Source organism: Amblyomma maculatum, chromosome 1 (genome assembly GCF_055883805.1).
Source record: "Amblyomma maculatum isolate TAMU_Amacu chromosome 1, ASM5588380v1, whole genome shotgun sequence".
NCBI classification, from domain to species: domain Eukaryota; kingdom Metazoa; phylum Arthropoda; class Arachnida; order Ixodida; family Ixodidae; genus Amblyomma; species Amblyomma maculatum.
The window spans coordinates 342715426-342727848 of NC_139344.1; the positions used below are offsets into that span (position 1 = coordinate 342715426).

Sequence of the window (12423 nt, forward strand, 5' to 3'; positions counted from 1 at the left end):
AATCTTGTACTCAATGGAAATGAATGGGTAGCAAGCAGCATCATGGATCAAACCCTGTGCTTTCCACAAACATCACAAGACTTGAGCACAGATGAATATTGGCTGATTAGGTCCACCCTGTTGAGTGTGTCTATTGTATACTCTACACTGGAGTATTAAGCACCATCCACAGGACTATGGTGCACACAGAGAGTGACTATCCATTTCCACAGCCACATTCGTCTACACAGTTAAAAAGATACCGAACAGGCCGCCAGAAAACTCTATTCTTGAAGGTACCCGTGTACCTTGTACCTGCGTAAACTGCCTGTTCATTTATGCAATCCGCTATGCTAGACTGACTAGCTTGCTGGCCACCCTAATCGCAGTAGTATCCACCAGCACTGTTAAATTAAGTCAGCTGGCAGCACCTGTCTGGTGAACAACATGCAAGTCAAAGTTCAACAGCCATCAAAAGCTCAATGATGTTAAGAATGCGGAAGGAAAGGCAGCCACTTCCAAGCAGGCACACGAAATAGTAAGAACCTTGGAATAAATTCTAATTATCTAATGCTCCCAACTAAGGTTTCACTGGCCTGTATAGAAAGGTCAAGTGTTTCGTGATCAGTTTTAAACAGTGCAACAACTGCCCCTACTGAGTTATACCTTGAAGCCTTCACACCTTCAGTCCGTGTTACCTCAGCTATGAGTTTTACGCGAAACTAGATGTATAATATGCACTAAATACTGATATACACACACACGCAACTGTGAGCCCAACTGCTACATTGAGAGACAGCGAGGCCTTGTGAAATAATATGTTTTATTATAAATATACTCAGCAACTAAAGTAAAACCATCAACCTAAAGGTGACTTCCGAATTGCAACACACAGATGAAGCAATGTTGCAGGTACACAAAAACAGAGAAGCAGATGAGGCTACAAGTACAAGATGCGCTTGGTGCAATCCCACATAAAAAGCACGTCGGAGATGCAAAATGTGAAATCTCTGCAGTATGTCGATGCGTTCACCTTCAATGAAAAAAAGAAAATTGGGGTGGGGAGGTGGAGGGGGGGCGAGCGAAAAGAAACGCTCTCAGCCGCCATGAAGGCACATGCCGTGAGCCTACAAGTACTGATAAATAAAGTACATTTGGAGCAATATATATATATATATAATATATATGTATATAAAAAAAACTGGCCATTAACTTTAGGATGCTTTTTTTTTCTCCCTCTTTTCACTACAGCTTGGAGCTATCACAAGAAACCAGGTGTGAGTATTTACTGAGCACTTTGCTCATAATTGTAGTAACTGCAACATCAACAAAATGTGATGAAACGCTCAGAAAACAGGCAAAGAAAGAGAGAGAGTGGTGCCACAAATGCGGGAAATATGTCACAACACTTAGCATTTGCTGGTGCTGGCTTTCACATGGTTGATGCTGAGAAACATTATTGTGCTGCTACAAGATCCTCCCAGGGTACGGTTATGCAGGCAGCGTCCGTGGCTTCCGCAACCCCGTAGAGGGTTCCGAAGAAAAATGTTATCATGTACATGTTGTATAAAGTATTATAATCTGTCGCGGTTGCCAGGCTTGCTCATGCACAACTGCTAAAGGTGAAAAGTTAAAAGTGGTTCATTCTGTCTCCTGTACCTGTGTCCGCTTAGCAACACGTCAGAGGCGTAAGGCATTATTATGCTTGCCACCAATCTCTCGCACGCTGCCGTCTTGCAACTTCGCCATGCGCACGCATGCATGCATACCATCGTATAATGCTTCAAGAGCATCCCCGCAAGAAACAGCTCAGAGATACCGCAGCATATCACAACATTGCGTCAATCGCTACGTGAGATGACTGTTCTCGGGGGAAGCACTCCATAGTTGCGAAAAAAAAAAAAAAAAAAAGTGGTCGTGCAAGTCCCCAAAGCTACTACGTCTCAGCTACACGATAATGGTGCCACACAGCTGCCGATGGCTTCCTGCACACGGACACACACACACGTGTGAAAAAAAGAAAGAAAGCCATGATGCTCAGAGAGTGCATATAAGGTGCTGCCCATTGTTTTGAGGCTCCCCGTCAGCCTTCCCCATATGAAATCACAGTTGAGAATACGTTCTCGCAGCAGTGCAAAACCCCAAGACAGAGAAGCATTGTTTGAGGAGGGCCACAAGATGTGTAAGAAAACTATCAAACCAGAAATCTGAAAAAAAAAAAAAAAGAAAAAAAAAACTGACCAAAGAGCGAAAGTCGGCCGAGCTTGGCTAGAGGCCTGCAGTCCTTTCAAAGCAATGCACATCGCACCAACAGGAATACCCTGTCTGTGCACTCAAGTAATTATCCGAGAGATGTACAGTAGTTGAGGTTTCATGAAACCATTTGAGAAACTTTTTTTCCACACAGAAGCAAGCACAAGTCGCTTATTCTGAAGTCGCTACATTTTACAGTCCATTTGCAGATACGATACATACATCATAGAAACAATGTTCCAGAAAAAAAAAAAGAAAGGATCACTTTTTGAACATTGTTCACCAGCAAATGTTCTGCACTATCAAGCTACACTTTCATTACACTCATCTGGGCAGCACACACTACAGCCTTAAATGTGTTCTTCTACGAGAGTCTCTCCTAGGTGCTCCCACAACCAAACTGGCATGCAATACAAGAGAGATGTTTGTCTTAAGACAACAAGAGCACCTAAGTGAATATATGTTTATCTAGGAACGCAGTGTGAACACAGGCAGAAAACACTAAAAAGGAAAATCTGAAGAGGCAGTTAAGGCTGCTACAACTCCCTAAAAAAGGAGCAGGCACGCATATGCACACACACGCGCGCGCGCGCACGCGCACACACACACACACACACACACACACACACACACACACACACACACACACACACACACACACACACACACAGACTTTCTTCATCATATTTAGCACACTACTCCAAAATGCGCTGCTTTAAGAAAAAACAAAGTAAAAGAAACTCATCCGGAGGCAAAGACAGGAGAGGGGAAGGGGGAGAGAGAGAGAGAGAGAGACAAAAATTGAGATGCACAGCCTCAAGTTTTGCACAGCATGAACGACGGCTTATCATCAGGCTAGATCTGTAATCCGAGCTGGATCAGAGTTCTTCTCTGTGCCGCCATCACTGTGGCTGGTGCCTTCGTAATCCTCATAGGCATTCCAGGGAGCCTTGCTGTCCTGGACGGGGAGGATGCTCATCGATGAGCGAGACGATGTGCTACTAGTAGAGCGGGTCGATGAGCATGAAGCCAGCCGCTGCAGGGCCTCTTCGTCCTCAGTTCCTTTCGGCTCTGCAAGGAAATAGGAGGGGATGCAGCCTCAAGAGATTTGCATATTTCCAAAAGCTACAATTCCAAACTTCACTGAAGTAAGATCTCGGCTCAAAACACAGACAAAACCAAAAGATCAGCTGATGCAACATTTTTTAGATTACTGTTAGAAAGACAGCAGACTGAACTTTTGATGCTTACTGAAAATTAAAAATTAAAAGAGGAAATCGATGTGATATCACATTGCACCTTAGAGATGTGGAATTGTGGTTTAAGGGGATGAATGCTCGTTGATATGAATGTTAATTAAAGTAAACACGCAAGCAACACAAGCTGAAGTAAGCAGCCACATTCCGCTTAGACACGCTACAGTGAAACCTCGGTATAACGAACATGCATATAACGAATTATTAGCTACATCGAACTCTTCCAGATTATTTTTGCCAAACACATGCATTTTCAACTTCCTATATAGCAAACATGGTCTGGCATAAAACTTATAAGTCAAACCCAGATATATCGAACTCGAAGAGGATCGCGAAATAGTTCGATATATCGAATTGATAATTCGATATATAAAAATCGGCTTCAGACGCCACTTGCGATCGTGAAAAATTATACTGTATTGGCGTGTAATCAACCCACTCGCATAACCCCCACTTTTTCCCCAAGAATTTGAAAAAAAAAAAAAAAAAAATGCTTCTTAGCTTCCGCAGCCACCGCAGATTACACACGTGCAGCACGACGACACAAGCCGCTCAGAGCGTTCACAACACACACTGAGAAAGCGTCTGCCACGGGCTGAGCTGGCTTGTCCGTGCATGCGCAGTGCATGCTGCTGCAAACGAAGACCGGGAAAGAGAGGAAGGGGAGAAATAAAGTTCAATAGAAGATTGCGCTTCGCTTTATCGCGTTTTTCCCCTCTCCCGAACACCGCGGCTACATTGGTTACCTCTCGTTCCGTCACGCACATATGGCTTGCAAACGTCACGTGCTGGCGCACGGCAGCGATCACCGCAGATGTGGGCGCCTTTGGGGAAAGGACGCGGCGCTGCCCTAGACTAGACGTCGCCGAACTGCGCCCTCTCATTCCTTCCGCGCGTGGCTTGAAAATGTCACGCGGCAAACAGCCGAGGATGATGCGATCGTCTTTGGGGAAGCCGCACCGTCCAATGCGTGGTGCGGAGTTCGACATATCGAACGACCGGTGAAATTGAGTTCGATATACAACGCAGCTTTCCTATACTTTTACATGGGATTTTCAAGAGGATATTCCGTGAGTTCGATATAACTAAAATTCAAATTATCTGGGTTCAACTGTACAACAAACTTCACTTTGCCCCTCTTCAATGGCAGGCTTCATTACACTACACAAGTGCCACGTGGTGCACAACAGTATTTGCACGATTCTAACGCGCGTCCCCGATTGTAACGCGCAGTTATATCTAACACCTGAAAACCATGAAAATAACTTGACGTCGATTCTACCATGCACAAGAAATAATGCATAAACTAGTGTCTGAAAATTGCCTCAAACATTTAATGGAAGAGAATCGACACACACAAACACAAGCACAAGACGCGGACGTCATAGGCTACTAGCTGTGAGGGTCAGAAGACTGCTCTTTCTCGCTGTCCACCGACCATAAAAGGTCATCTTCAGTACCATCTAAGGGGTTGTGAATTGAATATTTTTTAATGCATGCATGATCATTGCTAGCTGGAGGGCCTTCCACGCGCCGTGAATCCATCTCGCAAATGTCCCTGAGCGTCGCTCTCTTGAGACCACGTGAGGGCCTGCCCACGGAGCCAGTCGCTGTAAACTGCGCACACTGTGCTCACGTGATCCTTTACGGGCATATTTAAGCCATGATACCATGGTTTAAGCAGACATCGAGCAGCTGGAATACTCAACCAAAAAACAGAGGCTCACAGAAGCTCATCGGCCTGCTGATACCAATGATACCGATGGCAATTCGACTGGCCTTGGTTTATTGAGTTGCTTTGTTTCGGTTTCGGTTTTGAGGTTTTTCAGCTTTGAGTACGATTGTAATGCGCATGTATTTTTAAACACACTCATTTTTTGGAAAAAAGGTAAGCCAATATGATAGCAAGCATTCAGGACTACCTCGCGGGTGCAGACAGCACCAGATGAGGCTCACCGGCATGCAGAGTAGACAGCCAAGAAATCGCCCGCTCCTCGCAACTGCCGATAGTGCCCCTCTGCAGCAGCGGCTGATCATTTGTTGCTTTTTAATCTTTTAGCTTCAAGCTTCAGTTCTAGGACTAGCGGCATGATTATGTGACAAATGTTCTAGCGAGTGCGTAGTCTCGTGCGTCGCACGTGTTGTCATGGTGGTGAACACGACGAAGAGAACAGCTCTAACGTTGAAGACAAAGTTGGAAATTATTCAGCACATGAAAAACTGTGAAAAGAAGTGAGCTCTCGCCAAGTTTTTGGGCATCCCGAAAGCTAACTTGAAAACTATCCTAAAGAACAAAGCAGTTATCAGGACAATGGAAAAACAAAGCAAGTGAGCAAGTGCATAGCTTCTTCGGCCCCCTGCTTTCAGCGACGTGAAGAAGGACTGTATATAAATAGTTTTTGAATGTTAGAGCTCCGAACATCTGTGTTGGGACCAATGCTACAACAAAAAGCGAAGACTTCGCCTTTATCCTCGGTGTCGAAACTTTGTTGCCAGCTCCGGATGGGTGCAAACGATTAAGGTTTGCTACAGCATCGTCGGGAAAGCTCAGGTGACGGCGAGATGACTAACTGTGAGAGCATAAAATGTGGCTGGAAGAGGAGTGGCCATGAATCCTTGTGAGGTACGAGCCAAAGGACATTTTCTACGTGGATGAAACGGGACTATTTTGGCAGATGCTGCCGCAGCAAACCCTTCACACACATGGAGAGCCGTGACATGGCGACAAGCAAGGTATGGTCCACTTCACTGTTTTGCTTGCAGCCAACATGGATGGCACTGCAAGACTGCGCCCCTTAGTTATCGGGAAATTTAGAACACCGATGTGCATGAAAGGGTCCTGCACACTCCCCGCAGAGTATGCTTTCAACAAGAAATGTTGAATGACTAGTGAACTTTTCATCAAATGGCTGTATTCCCGAAACTGTGAACTTGTGCGTGAGGGTCGCAAAGTGTTCATCTTTGTAGGTAACTGCACTGCACACAACGCAGAAGTTGACCTCAACAACTATGAGGTTCAGTTTTTTTTGGCCAAGCTGCAGCCCCTAGATCGGGGTGTCACCAGAGCTTTTAAAGTAATATATAAGAGGAGGCTGATCAATGCTCTTCCCGTGAAGCTTCGAATGAAGCAGGACCTGAAGATCGACCTGCTGGGAGCAATTCAAGTGCTCAAGCAGTGCCACTAATTTAGAGTTCAGATTAATGGGCATGACATTTGCGCTATCTTGTGCATATCCTTTTCGATCCTATGTCTGTGCTGATAAATTCCCGGCCACTGGTCAGTAGTGCCTTCAAGAAAGATAGATGGCACTAAAGGCAGCCTTTTCATCCTTCAGGCTTTCTTACTTCGCTGCCTCCTGCCAATAGTTCATCATTCTTTGCGTGAGCAATGCTAGGGCTCATTCTTACCCCTTGGCATAGGCCTTGTATGGCTTTCCAACACTCTTGAGAAGCTTCCTAGTGATTTACACCTTTGGCGCACCAACCCATAACACTTCAAGTATGATTTTGTCTGCCGTAGACTAGACAAGCTTGTAATTCACAGAGGCTCGATGGTGAAGTCTTGTTTTCAGAGCAGAACCATTAGAATCACTCATGCAGTTTTTGCAGTTGGAAAAGTTTCCTAACGGCTCACAGTAGTTTGCACTATCTGCTTCGTTTGCTGCTCTCTCCTCTCTCTCCACCAGCGATAAAGGCTGGGAAGAGGTACTATGTCACATGCACAGTGCATTTTTTTTCCGCATTGAACTCCCTCCAATCACCTGTGGCTCATAGTAAATTTATTTGCGAACCGATATTTATTAAGCTCTGTGCTTTCCACCTTACAAAAATTTTATTTGTATTAAGCCCAGTGCAAGATGCGTTTTATCTTTGCCCCCGGTGCTGTGACATCGTTCCCGTGTTCCGCTAAATTTTATGGCATAACATCGAGGCAGCAGTTTGGAGCAGTTTTGGAGCAATATTGCATATTGAAGCAGGGTGAAGCAGGGAAAGCAGTCTGGAGCAGAATGGAGCAAATGGAGCACCCCTTTCACACCTGCGTATCATTGTGCTGAACGTGCGGCGTAGTGTAAGCTATGTCAGCTGTGGACGTTAAGAAGCGGCAGATTTTTTTTTGTGACAGTTGACCATCCGTGTCGTCATGTTGAACATGCAGCGCAGCGTAAGCTATAGTGGCTGCAAACGTTAAGAAGTGGCATTCTAAATTTTTGCGAGAGTCGTCCATCTTTTCATCTCTGAATCAACGAAAGCACGCGATCAGCTGCGATCATGACATCTGCTTTTAGCATTGTTCGCATCAAATGGCATTTGCAGTTGTCCCGCTTTCCAATGATTTTGTGAGAGTCGACTCCACCCACCCCAAATGCGGGGTGATAAATCGAACCAGGCTTGTGCAATGAAGCCATCACGGGCACTCTAGGAGCTAACATCAAAAGTATAGCCAAAAGATAAACACGCTGTGAAATCCCTGCGTAGCATTTTGGCGCGCTGCCAATAAATGAGCTGTGGATGCGACGGCCGAAAGGGAGGGATGCACCACTAACGCTTTTTGTTTGTTTTCGAATTCTCGGCGGCAAAAGTCGAGGGTGGGTTCATTATGCGAGTGGGTTGATTACGCGACAAATGCGGTATCATTTTTCACGATCGCAAGCGCCATCTCCAGCCGATTTCTGAATATTGAATTATTTCATGATCCCCTTTGAGATCAATATATCCGGGTTCGACTGTACTTGTACCTTTGAGTTTCCTGCATTATTTGGCACACCGCAAGCACTGTCCATTTTCGCTTATGAAGTGGGCACAGACCTTCAAGTAATGTCCCCAGCCCGTGCTCTCAGCGTTCACCCTGTGGTCGTCACCTCTGGGCAGTGGTCGCATGAACACAAGTGCAGGTGCGCCCAACTTAAAAACGACGAAGCACTCTTGCACAGCTCTCGTATCCACAGCCACGCCTATGCTGCTGTGCGTACATTCATTATGCCTTTCAGCCCGTAAGATGACAAAGCAGTAGCAAGCCTTGCCAATATCCAACAAGTTTGAGATCATTCATCGCGTCTAACGTGGCACTAACAGGAAGTTTGATGTTGCAGCACAGTTCAGGATCACTGCTCTGAAAAGCAAGTTGGTCATCAGAGATGATGCACAAGAATAGCTGATTAATGATGGGCGTTGCCTTAGCAAGCCGGCTTGGAGCAAAGAAAGCTTTGTATCAGTGGTTCTTGGACATCAGTACAAGAGATTTGCCCGTCTCTCTGAGAGAGCCCTATGCAGCAGCAGAAGATAATAGATTTTGCCCGCATCCTGAACGTTTAAGTGGTTTATGGGGGGAAGTGGTTTGCTTCACACCTTTAAGGAACACTACTCCATTACTGGAAGGATAGTCAGTGCAGAAGGCACCAAAAAGTGAGTATAACACACGTGGCAAGCTGTGACGAAGAGAACTTGCAATGCTTACAACATGAACGAAACTTGCCTTATTTTAGCAACTGCTACAGACTTGGACCTGGACATTAAGGAATTATCAGTGCCATAGCGACAAAACGAATGAGCAAGGCCCATGTAACAGTCCTCTTAATAACAAACACGAATGGGTCTTCAAAGGTGTGCCCACTCGCCATGCACTTTGCTTCCAATTATAGCTCGAGCTCCTAGTTGGATGACCAGGGCCTTGTTCGAGGCTCGGCTGAATGACTTCGAAGAAGCTTACAACCGGTGGTCAAAGATCCAACTTTTCCTGCATAACTTTTCAGAGCACCATTGCAGTGTCTTGCTCAAAAACGCTGATCTTCGCTTCCTGCCCCGGAAGCAAGCTTTTAGTCATGAGATCAAGGCACCATTCTTGCGTTCATGCTGCGTTACCAGAAGGGCGTAGTTCACAACAATGTAGGTGTGACAGCAAGCAGAGTAGACTTGGCAGACTGTTTCCATTCCACACTTCACAACAGGTTGGAAGCAGGCTCAACTATTTTGGAGCAGCTTTGGAGCAAACAAGAGTTCTGGAGCATTAAAATTGCATATGTTTTGGAGCACATTTGTAAGGTCAAATGTTGATATTAATTGAAATTTCTCTTGCTGACATACAAAAATAAAAGCAATTTGCTTCCTTTTCATTCAACATTTAATTCTTCGCTTGCTATGCACGCATCTCTAACAAGGCAAGACAAGCAGTCAAAACATGCACAGGCACTTAAAATAGCTCAAATTACCTGAGAAACAATTTGGAACAGACTAGCAGCAAACAAAATGCTTTCTTCTACAGTTCATAATTGAACTCTGACTTGACAGATTCAAACACGGAGTTCACCACTTTGATGTGCTCCAGCACCACTACTAGTTTGGAGTTCACATCAATGAGCAGCCAATTTCTGCTCTTTATAATGTGCATATCCTAACTGATCCTATGCTTATGCTGATAAATGTCTGGGCACTGGTGAATAGTGCCTTTAAAGAGGATAAGAAACACTAAAGGGTAGCCTTTTCCACCCTCAGGTTCTTAGTTCACCGTCTTCTAGCCTCATGTTTTTTGCTGGAGCAACAATGGAGCTTTCTTGAATTCAATCAAAGCAATAGGCCCTGCATAGTTTTCCAGCACTCTTAAAAACATTTACAGCGATTGGCACTTTCGTGGCATTACTAAGTTTCCTAATGGCTTATGATAGTTTGTGGTGTCCGCTTCGCTCACTGTTCTCACTTCTCTCACCAGTAGCTATTCAAAAAAGCTGGGAGAAGGCGCTATGCCAAGCGCGCAGAGCATTTTTTCACCATTCTTTTTTCCTCCAATTGCTTGCGGCTCCTCTTAAATTTACTAGCGAACTCATTATGCTCCATGCTTTTCTAGTTTATGAAAAGTTTAGTTGCATTAGGCTCTGTGCTAGAAGTGCTATACATCTGCCGCTGGTGTGCAACGATAATTTTGACTATGGCGGACCCTATAGCGAGCCCATGCAACTCATAACATGCGACCGTCCTGCCGCTTAAGGGGGGACACTGGTCTTAGAGCTATTTTCATTATTTTAAAGCCAATCCCGATAAAATCATACCCTCTTGTTCAGATTTTTATGCTGATTTCAAAAATGTAACTTGTTTTTCTCTATGTCAGTTAATTCCCGAGATAATAATATTAATTATTCATTTAATTAGTACTTCCGCGCAAAAAAAACGCCTCTATAAAACATCATTTTTAATGCATGGCGGTACAGTACAATGACCAAAGAGTGCAATGATCAAAGCAGTTTTTCCATTTTACCCTTATTAGCAATTTTGCTGCACTTTGAAAGTTGTCCTTCAAGACGTGCCTATCATGCTTCAATTAACTTGGCAAAATAAAAAATTTTTGAAGCTTGAATAAAGAATTCTGCTTCGATCATTGCATTCACTGCACCTTCAGCTTTATGTAGAAAAAGGAATTACATCTCTATCTGTCCTAGATGCAGAGATATCGACGAACTAAACCAGCCAAGTGTCCAAAATTTGAGTTTTGAGAAAATGGGAAAAAACAAACTAGGCACAATTTATTCAAAATTTCGAAAAGATATATACATATTTACACTTGCAGACAGCTAATATGCACCAGGCATGTAATCTGACTGCTTGGGCTGACTAGAATGCCGCTTTTTCAGTGCCCGATGCATGTTTTCCGCAGAGGCACGCTTGCGTACTGATTCGGCTGTTCGGCGCCTGTCCTTCTCAGCCATCCTCCTGATATTCTGGACGCCAGGGTTCATATTTAGCTCACTCAGTATTTTTGAGCATGCTTGTAGGTTTCCTGCATTGAAGCGGACAACAGCCTCCGCAACAGCTGCTTGAACGGAGAACAGTGACGCATGGCGCTCCTTTGGTGCGAGTGACCATATTAGGGAGTGCAAGCTTTCATTACTGTTCTGGGTTTTTCCCTGCTGGCACCGCTCTAGCAGCTTTGGGTCTGCCAAACGCTCATAAATAGGCAAAAGTGCTTTGCACACATGTGGTGGCAAACTGTATCTGTGCTTGGGAGCAGGCTCTCCCTTGGCTGCAGCAGCATTCTGGCGGCACCACGAGTTTGCGCCTGTCGGGCAGAGGGTGTGATTTGACACGGTATCATTGGAGGTTACGTGATGATAGGTAGCCATCACTGCCTTATGCATTGCCCCAACATCTCCAGCATGGGACTTCAGGGCCCAGCTGTAATACGATGTCAACTTGGTGACAAGGTCGCCTGTCAGCTTTCCTTTGCCACTCAAGCTCTCTTTTGCATCACCTTTATGCTTGGCAATTGCATTGCGTAGGGCCGTTCCCATCCGCTTCTGCACATGGTTTGTGCAATCTTCTTTGCTGATTTCGATGTAGCCGTACACAGCTGATTCTTGCAATGCAAGAAATGTGCGGCTATCGCCGTCTGAGAGCATGGTCGTGTACCTAAGGCCATGTTTCTCCAGTGACCTTTCGAACAAAACAAGTCCGGCCTGAACTTCCATTTCACCGGACTTTTTGTCCGTGTTCTTTTGGCACAAGTGGCTTTCTTTCCACGCCTCATGGGACGGGTCACCTTCTTTGGGCCCCCAGCACAAAAGTTACTGAAAACTACATAGTCAAGTACCAGTCCAGTAAAAAGTTCTACTACGGCGCCGACACCGATGTGGGATGAATGACCCCGGGTCATCCATGAACCATCGAAAGAGACAGAAATGTTCCCGGGGTTGTCAAGGTTCAACTCGTTATAGAGTTGCCGAACAGAACGGGCGCTGTCTTTCAACACTCCTTCGGCTGCGCGTGTTGCTGCGGGCGTCAGCTTACTCTTTACGTAGTCCTGCCACGTTTTCGTGTGCAGGCCACGATGAGATATGTTCATCGCCGCAAACACATCATTCAGCGCCGTTTGCCTATGTCCGGTACTTTGCATCGCGCGTGCAGCAAGGATATTCACGGCAAACGGATTTATCTTCTGGCTGCCTTGCAC

At 45.3% G+C, this 12423-nt stretch overlaps 1 protein-coding gene across 2 annotated transcripts in view; it reads right to left on the reverse strand.

Moving 5' to 3' along the window:
- Positions 1 to 785: 785 nt before the first annotated feature.
- Positions 786 to 12423, reverse strand: part of LOC146207619 (uncharacterized) — a 68842-nt gene continuing 57204 nt past the window's right edge. For both annotated transcript variants that reach the window (XM_084589208.1, XM_084589198.1), the window contains one exon: positions 786 to 3303. In XM_084589208.1, coding sequence (XP_084445334.1) covers positions 3083 to 3303 — 221 coding nt within the window. In that variant the 3' untranslated portion in view covers positions 786 to 3082. The remainder of the gene's footprint in view (positions 3304 to 12423) is intronic.